An 11,554-nucleotide genomic window follows, 5' to 3' on the forward strand; every position below is an offset into this window, starting at 1 on the left:
TGGTCCCATAGTTATAATAGTTGACGGTACATTCACCCCTAGTTGTCTTGATATGAACTTTTATCCCTTTTGTTGTAATGGGCTTGCTGAGAGTAAAAATCCTTCCTCTTGCCAAGAGACATATACGTTTGGTGACTTAGCGAGTAGCTAAATGAGACAGGAGATGATGCAATTAGTGTCTGAATGGCCAAGATCTCCTCACTTGGTAGAACTTGACTTCCACTTCCCACTTGTTGATAAGGGTTAACCATATGGGGGTTCCCTTGGTATGTCCTTGTTTCGGCGGAGGCGTGGTTATAAGCTTGTGCCATCACCTCAGAGTAAGTCTTCCAAGTGTTGGCATTGATCATGTACTTGAAGAAACAATCACGTAGGCCTACCGTGAAGGCCTTGAGGGCGGTTTTGTCATCTATCTCAGCGCAACGAGAAAACTCATGGCTGAAGCGACCGGCATACTATCGTAGTGACTCGTCCAGCTTCTGGCAAATAATGTACAAGTCATCGGTAGAATGCAAACGATCGGTCTGAAAGATGTGTTGAGAAACCAACAGTTTCCTCAGTTCCTCAAATGAGTCTACTGTCTCAGGTGGAAGACGGCAATACTAGTTTAGAGCTCCGCCAGAGATGATGGAGGGGAAGAGAAGACATCGCTCTTCGTCGGTGTGCATCCGATATGCCATGGTGGACTCAAAGAGGTTAAGGTGTTCAATTGGGTCCTCCTTTCCAGTATATAGTTGTAAACCAAGCTTTTGTTTTGTCTTCGCTTGAAGGGGGTGTCGATGATCCTTCTTGTGACAGGGCCAAGCCTAGGTTGGTTCCAGTCAGGTATCTCGGCCTGACGTTCGGCCTTCAACTTGTTTACTTCCTCAATGAGCTGTATGACAAGAGGGTCCTGAGTAGAGTTATGTACCACGGAATTTTCTTTCGTAAGTCTCAATCGCCTCTTGGAAGTAGGAAAATTTGAACAAGGGCGTGTGGTTTTTTTCTTGGACTCGCCGTACTGACTTCTAAGGCGAGTCTGTCGGAATACCTCAGAGTCCCTTGTACCTTCATGTTCTTCTTGGACCTGTCGTTCCTTCCCTAGATTGGAAGTTGGCCTGGGTCGTGGGAGGGGGCCGAGTCTTTCAGAAACCCTTGGGTCATTGATCTTCAAGCATATGTGGAAGGGATTATCTCGACGTTGCTTTAGGAAGTCTCGGCAGTCATGATAAACGGCTTTCGATCCTTCCAACCCTTCTGCAAGAAGGTGTATTCCTCCATTTCTTCTGCTTCGGGTCGAATCATCTGGGTTGAGAGAAGTCTCATGTTGATCAATGTTTTGATGATTAGCTCGTTCCTCATCAGGGATACCCATGTCGAAGGGAGGTGACCCTCCAAGCTGGGGGGAACCCAGATGATGGTTGATGTCCGCAAAGGCAACGAGCTCGCGTGTTTGAGTACGCCTAGTTTCGTGGAGCGTCTCAAAGAGCTTCTCATACTGCTCCTGGAGGACCTCATTCTTCATTGCTATCTTGTTGTTTTGAGCTTCTAGGTCATCGACTTTAGCTTGAAGAGCAACCCTCTTTCCTTCCTTCTTTCGTTGTTTCACACTAAGTGCGAAAGGGGTGTCATTCTGTGTGTTGTGGCTTCCTTTGCTCCCCATGTTGGAAAGGGATGCCTGGTCAAAAGAGAGTGTATGAATGGAGGAAACCAGCTTGGCAAAGTTGAAGAGAGTGGGAATAAGTGTCGTTCCCACAGACGGCGCCAAATGTTGATGCACAAAATCATTGAGAACTTTGGTACAACAGAAAGTGTTAAGTTTGTGACCTTCGCTAGATTGCTTCAGTCACTAGTGTGGATAAGTATGTAAATGGATAGGGACAGGGAAGCAAACACAAGATGTACGTGGTTCACCCAGATTGGCTATGTCCACAGAGTAGAGGAGTTCTCATTAATTATGAAGGGTTTACACAAGTACATAGGTTCAAGCTCTCCTTTAATGAGTACTAGTGAATGATTTAGTATAAATGACATTAGGAAATATTGTGAGAGAATGATCTCTATTATAGAAGAGAGTTTCTAGTTTCATTCTGACATTGACACGTGTCATGTTGTGATTGCCTTATGATGTTGACACGTGTCGCGCTATGATTGGCTTCTGATGTCGACACGTGTTGCGCTATGATTGGCTTCTGATGTCGACACGTGTCGCGCTGTGATTGGCCTCTTGGTTAGAGGGAAACTCTTCTGGGTCCTTGACGGTATAACGTTGACCGGTGCTCAGTAGTTTCAAGATTGGTCAAGTATGGTACAAACATAAATAATAAATTATGTTTGGCTCTATGACCCTTTGGCCCTCAGTTGGAGACGGTTTTTTGTGACAGAGCTAAAACGAGCCATATGGCCCTTTGGCCCTCGGTTGGAGATGGATGTAAATATGGCCCTGTATTGTTCATTAAAATATTAATTTCTTGGAGGGTCAGAGGGTTAAAACGAGTCATCTAGCCAACCTTCGGTTAGAGATGGCTTTACCATCTCCAACTGATGGCCAAAGGGTCATAGGGCTCGTTTTAGCCCTGTCACAAAAAACCATCTCCAACCGACGGCCAAACATATTATTTAAATTTAAAAACTACAACTTAAATTAAATGCACATTTACCATGTGTAAATGCACATTTATCATCTCTAATAGGAAGCTTATATTTGGGGCACCCATTATATTTGTCCCACATCAGGAGAGAATTGAGCAAGCAAAAGCTTGCATGTGTGGCACCGATTATATTTGGGCCAAAAATTTTGAATCTCTCTCTCCCGACTTCTCATCCGTCACTATGGAGCCTTCCTTTACCACACAGAGCCACAACCATTGCTCTCTCTCTCACACGATTCTCTCTATCAGACACTCAAAGTCTGAGAGTCTTCTTCATCCAGTGCATTGTGCACCGATGCTCTCCCAAATCAGGTAAAATTTGGAATTAATTTAGGGTTCGAATTCTAGATTAGGGTTTGTGAAATTTGTTCATGTTTTGGATTGGATGTTCTTGATTGTAGCCCTAATTTAATTTCTATATTTATGTTTACCATTAGGTTAGGGTTTATGAATTTTTTTTTGGATTTAGGAGTGAGGCTATTATATACGTATGAGAGTGAGGTTATTAACAATTCTAATTATACAGTATTAAATTGCAAGACTTCCTTCTAGTGGCCTACTTTGTATGTACGAGAGTGAGGGTATTATGTACAAATTATAACTGGACTTTATAGTGAGTTTCATTAGTTCATCTCCAATGTAATTTCTTTACTACCCTAAACATTATTTCATATCCAATGTAATTTCTTTGTAACAGATGTCCTTGTTTCCTTTACATGAGCACTCAATAATTTGGTGTTACTTGTTTGTAACTTTTTCCAGTTCAAGCACTTTTAATTTGGTTCTTATACTGTAATTGTTGTTGGTAGGTCTGTGAAAGATCACTTAACAATACACAGAATGGTCCTAGCATGCCACCAGTGCAGAATTTATTGAGACCGGAAATGCTGTCGAGCGGGTATCTAATTAGACCTTGTGAAGGTGGTGGCTTGATCCTTCACATTGTTGATCATATGGATTTAGAGGTATGCAGAGCAGTCTGGCTTTTGTATATTGAAGCAATGTCATTTCCTTGGCTTGATTGATCACAATTTTGACTTGTTAATTTGATTGCTTAAACCAGCCTTGGAGTGTACCTGAAGTGTTGTGCCCGCCTTATGAGTCATCAACACTTCTTGCTCAGAAGACAACTATGGCAGTAAGATTGTTTTCTCCTGATCGATGTCATCTTGTTTGGATGTTAAAATTTGTTAGTTGAGAATGTTTAAAACAAGTTAGAACCATAGAAAGGATGAAGCTTCATACATCTTGTGTTATAATGTGGACATATTTCTCCTTTCAGGCATTACGCAACCTGAGGCAGATATCTCAAGAAGTTTCTCAGCCTAATTCCGATGGTTGGGGAAGAAGGCCTGCAGCTCTCCGTGCTTTTAGTCAGAGATTGAGCAAGTGCGTTACAATTTCTTCCCCTTATGATTTGTTAGAATGGTTAATCAACTTTCACCTTGTTGGAGTATTAAATGAATTTAAATAGTTTGGCAGTAGAATGTATTTGAAGAACAATTCATAATTTCATATTTCAATTGGGGATTCTTGATTTGTCCCGAAATCCTGAAAATATTTCGGGATTCCCGAAAATTTGGTTTGGGATTGGTCTTCAAATTCCCGTCCCAAAAAATTTCGGTTTGAGATTAGGGATACTAATTTCGGTTTGGTATCTCATACCGAACCAGCCCTACAAGTGAAGATAATATCATTCGACCGTAGCAAATTTTGCACTATACAAATGGATATTGACGCTCCTGGATTCCATAAAACGTAGAAGTTAGGAAAATTACCGAGTTGATTTGTTTATATTACACTTATATTCCCATTTACATTATCATTTCTTTGGCCACGAATCTTAAAAGCCAATCTTTGTGTGCAGTGCACTAGTAAGTTGAGGAGGTTGTCAAGTCTTTGCAAACACAAAAACCTTCGGATAAGTAGTGATTAATAATGAACGTGAAAGTCTGGGAAACTAGAAGCTTTCTTCCTTCATTAAGATGTTGGCATCAAAAGCAATCATAGCTTCCCTGGCATGCTTTGCACGTAAAACAGTACTTATACGTTCCCCTGACATGCCTCAACGAGTGCTTGTTAAGGCGCATTGCGTGACATACATTCATACGATACATTCATACGAGTACTGATGTGTGTGCAATACTTGAGCTACATCAAAACCAAAACCAGCCTACGAAAGTTGGGTTTGATCAATTTGGGTAGAGAATCACGAATGAAGACTTCAATCCAGTTCATCTATAAACCACCTTTCAAGCTTTGACTTGTCATTCTCTAGTAAGTACATGCATGTGCGATACAAACACCCCAAAATACTATCTTCAGGACTCGTTCAATGTAAATGATTGGAATGAAATAAATATGTACTATTTTCATGTGTCTTTGTAGCATTAGCATAGGACGCCACCTAAGTGGTGTACCCGTACCATACAAGTTGCTCTTCTAAAATCAAGTTAAGATCCTCTGCGCATCTCTCTCAATGGGACCTGTGTGTTTAATCCTTGTTATTCACGCAAATCGTGCGACTAGTAATGAAGCTACCTAACTAAGAAAAGACTGCTACATGAATTAACAGTCACCTGATACAACAATGAAAAGACATACAATTACATAAGAAAATGTTCTTCGGTTAGCTGCGGCTTCATTAATCCTTCATTGGTATGTAATTATGAGAGAGAGAGAGAGAGAGGGAGGGAGGGAGGGAGAATGGGTTTCCTTAGGGTGAAGAGTAAGAGCAACAAGGCTTTACTATTTGTGGCAGCCAGATATAGTAAGCAATGCACCCTTAGATTCAGCTGAAAATAGCTTTAGTTGATCGCAGCCAGATATAGCCGCGCCTGGTGTGAATATGTTAGCAACCAGTTCTTATGATCCGCTATGGAGGACATGCAACTCCTCACATTGCAGGCATTGTGGCACTTCTAAATTCATTGCACCCTGATTGGTCCCCTGATGCAATGAAATCAGCACTAGTCACAATAGGTTGATCTACAACCATAATACTTAGTGTCCAAGCGATTAGCAAGTGTCAGTAATGTAGTGAAATTGGATGGTTTCGAGATTAGGTCAGCACATTAATAATAAACAAAGCTTTTTTCTTCTTTTGCAGATCCATTTGGAGAGGCAGTCTTTGCTGAAGGGGCAGAGCAGAAGGTTGCGTATCCATTTTTATTATGGAGGAGGCTTAGTGAACCCGAACAAGGCAGCGAACCCTAGCCTCATATATGATATCAGCACAAATGACTACACAAGCTACCTTTGTGCGTTTGGCTAGTCATCTAACTAATGGTGTGGAACTCTTAATAAATCGTAATAATGCAGATACATGATCAAATCATCGAATAATAATGGGCATACTTCCGAAGTGCTTGATGGACAACTACAGACTCCATTGTCTTTCAAAGTAGAATTGAAGTTCCTATGAAAGTGGAGAGAAAGGGAATTTGATTCTGTTCTTTTTTGTGGGTGCAATGGGGAACAAAGAACCATGTTCTTGGTGGAGAGATTAAGGAGCTTAAATATGCTTTAGGAGTCTATGCAAACTTTCTTAGCATCTGTTCTTAATCATGAACCAAGCTCAGTTGCTCAGAAATATGTCCATTGTAACCCTAACTTTTCCCAGGTCATCCTACTCGAGAAATATTTGGACGTCACTGGTTGTGTACAATCACATGGTTATCTCTCTTGTCACGTGACAAGTGACGAGAGTAGACACATAATTGTATAAAACTTGTGCTAATATAAAAATACGCAATAAAAGAAATTGACATATAATTGTATATAACTGGTGATAAGATAGACTTTTTCCGTCACACTTACTCATGTTTTCGGAAAAGGATCCATCGTGACCGTTCATCGTATATCGTGCGGTCAGTTTTCGTTAGATACTATTTATATTTAATTTTAAAATTTAAATTTTAAATAATTTTTTATTACATGATATATGATAAACGGTTATGATCATCGGATCCTCATGAAAAGGATCCTCGCCGCTCCTTTTTCCATGTTTCCTTCATGCTTTCTTTTTCAAACATTATGGGGCTTCTACAGAAATGCCTTCCATCCCAAAACAGTCATATCTTTTCATGAAAAAGAATAGGAGGCCCACTAATGAAAGGCAGAAGCGCCACTGAAAACTTTGTGGGAAGAAGAATCTCACGGCAGCCCTCTCAAAAAAAAAAAAAAAAAAAAAAGGCAGTCCAATAGCTTATTGACATTTTCGGCGTTTGGTAGAAACAAGGTATAAAATATCGATGATATCGGAAATATCGGTAATTTAAAAACACAGAAATTTCGATGGAAATATTGGGATATTATTGATATCGATAAAAATTAAATAAAAACCACGGAAATTATAATAAAAACTTGGAAATTTTTATTGAAACTTTGCAGGATGTTTATTTAGTCAATTATCTATTAGTTTATCACAAAAAATTAGAAGAAAATGCATTGCATGATAGATATAACTGATTTAAGTATATAGCGAGCTGGCAAACATTGTGAGTGTAGAAAATATGTAGTAATTAATGAAAGAAGTTTAAACACACCATAATCATTTATATATAATGAATTAATACAATATTTTACACTTTATACATTGCATGGTAAGATGCATGAGTGACTTAGCAAAGTCTAAAATATCGATGATATCGGAAATATCGGTAGTCCAAAAACACGGAAATTTCGATAAAAATATCGGGATATTATAGATATTTTAGACCATGGGTAGAAAGCAGGTCAACATCAAAACATATCGATGTTATCTCAAATGCATTATTGACATTATCGACGCAAAGTTCGTACTTTAATAAAATAAAAAATAAAAAATGTTTTGTGCCAAAAAAATCTATTTGTGCTTTTGTTTTTAAGAAAAACTAATAAAAAAAAATTTGAAAACTTTGAATTTTAATGATAAGGACAAAATAAACGGTAAAGTAAATAGTACCATAATTGACTTTTTAGTGTAAAAATATGGTTTTTCATTAAAATAAACAGTATCGAGAGCTTTTCGTTAAAGTTTATTTTTTTTACGAGTCCTAAAAGATTATGCTTAGCAATTGCATTCAAGGTTGACTCGCACATCACCGAACGTGTGTGCCCTACTGTTCAACTTGACAAAATTAAGGGCTGGGGTAGTAGATCAAGCAACTTATTTAAAGTTTTGAGCAAAAAATTTCTAGTGCAGGAACATAATAGCATTGTCATCAACCAATTAATTAGAGGAGTTGTGCTCCCTTTATGCATCTGAATTTGGATCTCTCTTTCAACAATTCAAATTGAATCAATATTAGACTATCCTCCAATAAAAACAGATTGAATTATTATAGGATTGCTAATAACCTTTACCGTTAGATTTGAAAGAATTTGATCCAAATTTCATTTTAAGTGGTGACATGTGAAAGGCATGAGGACAAACTTGTCTTTCTATCTCACTAAATCCATGAATTTAGGCACTGGCATATTTGCGTTGTTCATATCTGCTATTCATCAATGTCAACCTGTGCTTCAGAAGGTTCTTCACCATCCACATAAGTTACTTTTACACCACTTAACACATTTTTGGATAAAATTCTCTAAAATCTAGCAATAGGGGAGTAATTGGCTGTTTCGTACTAGTTAAGGGAGAAAATCAGCAAAAAAAGTAGTTTTTTTTTTGGGGGGGGGGGGGGGGGGTGTGTGTTTAACAACAATCTTGTAATAGTTTGGGGGTATAGGCAGTTTACCCTTAAGAAAAATTAGGATAAATTGCATTTTTCACCCTGAAGTTAGTGTACAATTAGAACTTAATACATCATCTTTTAAAATTTGTAGTGTCATACAAGTTGTAATTACATCCGCTAAACATATGTTAAATAAGTTGTTTTTGAGGACTAATCAGGTGGGGCTTTCGATCAACATCACCCTGTCTAATGGCGTTTTGAAACTCAACGGCGTGTCGTTATCTTGCCAGAAGTTTACCCCATTGGGTGGCTTGTGGAAAAGGGAGGGGGTAGGATAGGATTGAGAGAGGTCCCGCGACGAATTTGAGAAGTTGGGTTGCAAGGTGTGGTCTCCAACCGAACGAGGGCCAGATGACTAGTTTTAGCCTTCTGGACCTCCAAGATATTAATATTTAATGAATAGTACATTACCATATTTGCCTCCATCTCCAACCGAGAGCCAAAGGGCCATATGGCTTGTTTTAGCCCTGCCACAAAAAATCATATCCAACCGAGGGCCAAACATAATTTATTATTTAAATTTAAAAACTACAACAACTTAAATTTAAAAACTACAAACTTATGTTTAAAAACTACAACAACTTAAATTTAAAAACTACAAACTTATGTTTAAAAACTACAACTTAAATTTAAAAACTACAAATTAAATTTAAAAACTACAACAACTTAAATTTGTAGGAAAAAATGAGAATTTAATGTTGTTTCATATTACTTAATGTTGTTTCATGTTACTTAATTTAATTTAATGTTGTATAGTGGCTTAGGAAGTTATAGGAAAAAATAGAATTTTAAAAAAATATGAAACAAATTTTGTAAAATAGAAGTTATAGGAAAAAATAGAATTTAAAAAAAATATGAAACAAATGTTGGAAATAGAAGTTATAGAAAAAAATAGAATTTAAAAAATGAAGTTATAGGAAAAAAAATTTGTAAAAAAAAAACATAAAAATTAAAACTGTAAAAAAACAAAATTAAAAAATAACGGCTAGCTAACATCAGCTAGCCGTTGCATTTGAATTTTGGCTAAGAATTCTTGTCGGATATAACCGACAGGAATGGTGAGTTTTTTGGCCCAGCCCGGTGCTGGCTGGCTGGCTCATTTGGACCAACCTTTGGCCCTTTCAGATTCCGTGAGGCCCACGAGTCCTTTGGCCTAGTCCTCGGTTGGAGATGGTGTAAGTTTGGCTAGAGAAGAAGGATGTGGGGCCTATTATTATTATTTTGTTATTTCAAAATTATATTAAATAATTACTTTAAATAATTATTTTTAACTTATTTTTATCTTGTTACATCATCATGTAAACGATTTCTTTAACAAATTTGTAACAAATGTATGATATTTTAATTAAATTTTAATGTATGACGTTGTGAAAATTTAAAAAGTAATATATGAAGCATACAGTACTTAAAGAGTATTTATCAATTCCAACCAAAATTTACTCTCTAAATTCACAAATGTCAGTTTTTATAAATTCTTTTAAATATAGCAAAAAATCTGATTGAAATGAGCTAATACCCATAAAATTAAAACTCGTGTTATTGGGATGCTCCCTCGCCATCCCTTCTTCATCTTCTTCCCCTGTACAATAAACCAAGTCTTCAAGCCGAGCCCTATTTCAACAACTTTAAACATATACACCAAAATCTAATTCGATTTCTTTCTAATTTGCAGGTAGCCTGATGGGAACTTCCATCATTTCGGTTACAACAATTTTACAAAATAATAATACTTTATTATACTGTAGATACTAAGGCCAAACAACCACTATGATTCCCTCACAAAAAATTGAAATTCAATAACGAAATAACAATAAAAGAAAAGAAATTAGAACATAAAACTAAGGAAACCAAGCTGAAATATACCAATCAAATTGAAAAGACAAATTTTAACTAAAAAAAAGACATAGTATATCTTAAAAGTTAAAACCTAATTGCAAGAAACTAACGCTAATATATACGAACTCATAACTGTATGGAACCAAATTTTTTTTTTATATGGAACTGAAAAAATTATAGACGTTAATCCTCTTATAATTGCTATCCTATTAACTCAACTATATACCGGTGGAACTTGTAGAGGCGCTCCCTCTGCAGTCTCTGTCTATTTTCATTTTATTTAGTTCTAGTCTCCATCTTTGAACAAACACAGAAGATCAAACATGTTTTAGCTTTTGTAAATTGGTTTTATTTTAAGGGTATTTAGGTCTGTTCAAGCTGATTTTCTGTTATATTTGAAAGATATTATAAAGATTGATATTTTTGAAAGTAAAGACTAAATTTTAGTTATAAACGATAAAAACTCATACTTAAATGGGATCATATTTACCCTATTTAAGATTAAAATGAAGAAGAAAAAAAAAAAAACAGCGGCAGTGGCGAAACCGTATTTACACGATCCAAGTACTCTTTCAATATCTTATTTCAGCCGTTAGATGGCCCATAATAAACTATTCAGTTAGTACAATTTCATTCACGAGGATCGACCTGGCCAGCCGTCGATAAATTTCGATCCAACGGCGCCAGTTAAAAAAAAAGAAAAGGAAAATCCGCGCACAAAGCTCAGCTGAGGCGGCAACGCCAAAAATTCAGAGATCGCTCGATTCCGCTCCCCACTATAAACCCCCCCTTCCTAGTCAATTCTTCATTCAACAGATTCACTTCAACTTTCACAACAAATTTGTTTGGGAAGTCAGAAAATTTAAATTTTCCGGGAAAATGACAGGGAGAGGAAAGGGAGGGAAGGGGCTGGGTAAGGGCGGAGCCAAGAGGCACAGGAAGGTGCTGAGGGACAACATCCAGGGGATCACCAAGCCCGCCATACGAAGGCTCGCTCGCAGAGGAGGTGTGAAGCGCATAAGCGGCCTCATATATGAAGAAACCAGAGGGGTTCTCAAGATCTTCTTGGAGAACGTCATTCGTGACGCTGTGACGTACACCGAGCATGCCAGGAGGAAGACGGTGACCGCCATGGATGTTGTCTACGCTCTAAAGAGGCAGGGACGAACCCTTTATGGTTTCGGAGGTTAATTCAAGATGTTTTGAATCGAATCCTTCTGGTTAAATTTGGGGCTTTTTGTAAAACTTGTTATGATCTGATGAATTTGCTTGTTAATTTTGAATGCGTAAGATCGATTTGAATATGTAATTCCAATCGGATCCTTTCCACTTCCAATGCCATCAATGAAGATGTATTACTTAAGAGAA

General features: G+C 37.5%; 2 protein-coding genes across 2 annotated transcripts; both read left to right on the plus strand.

Annotated features, from left to right (window-relative positions):
• The first annotated feature begins 2,867 nt into the window (after positions 1–2,867).
• Positions 2,868–4,104, plus strand: LOC126625554 (homeobox-leucine zipper protein ATHB-8). The gene is made up of 4 exons (XM_050294616.1): positions 2,868–2,942; positions 3,440–3,595; positions 3,694–3,768; positions 3,913–4,104. The coding sequence occupies exons 2-4, from the start codon at positions 3,482–3,484 to the stop codon at positions 4,102–4,104; spliced, it is 381 nt and encodes a 126-aa protein (XP_050150573.1). The 5' UTR covers positions 2,868–2,942; positions 3,440–3,481.
• A 6,827-nt stretch (positions 4,105–10,931) lies between these two features.
• LOC126626935 (histone H4-like) lies at positions 10,932–11,554 on the plus strand. Its single transcript, XM_050296336.1, has one exon. The coding sequence runs from the start codon at positions 11,066–11,068 to the stop codon at positions 11,375–11,377; it is 312 nt and encodes a 103-aa protein (XP_050152293.1). The 5' UTR covers positions 10,932–11,065; the 3' UTR covers positions 11,378–11,554.

This window comes from Malus sylvestris, chromosome 6 (genome assembly GCF_916048215.2).
Source record: "Malus sylvestris chromosome 6, drMalSylv7.2, whole genome shotgun sequence".
Classification (NCBI taxonomy): Eukaryota; Viridiplantae; Streptophyta; class Magnoliopsida; order Rosales; family Rosaceae; genus Malus; species Malus sylvestris.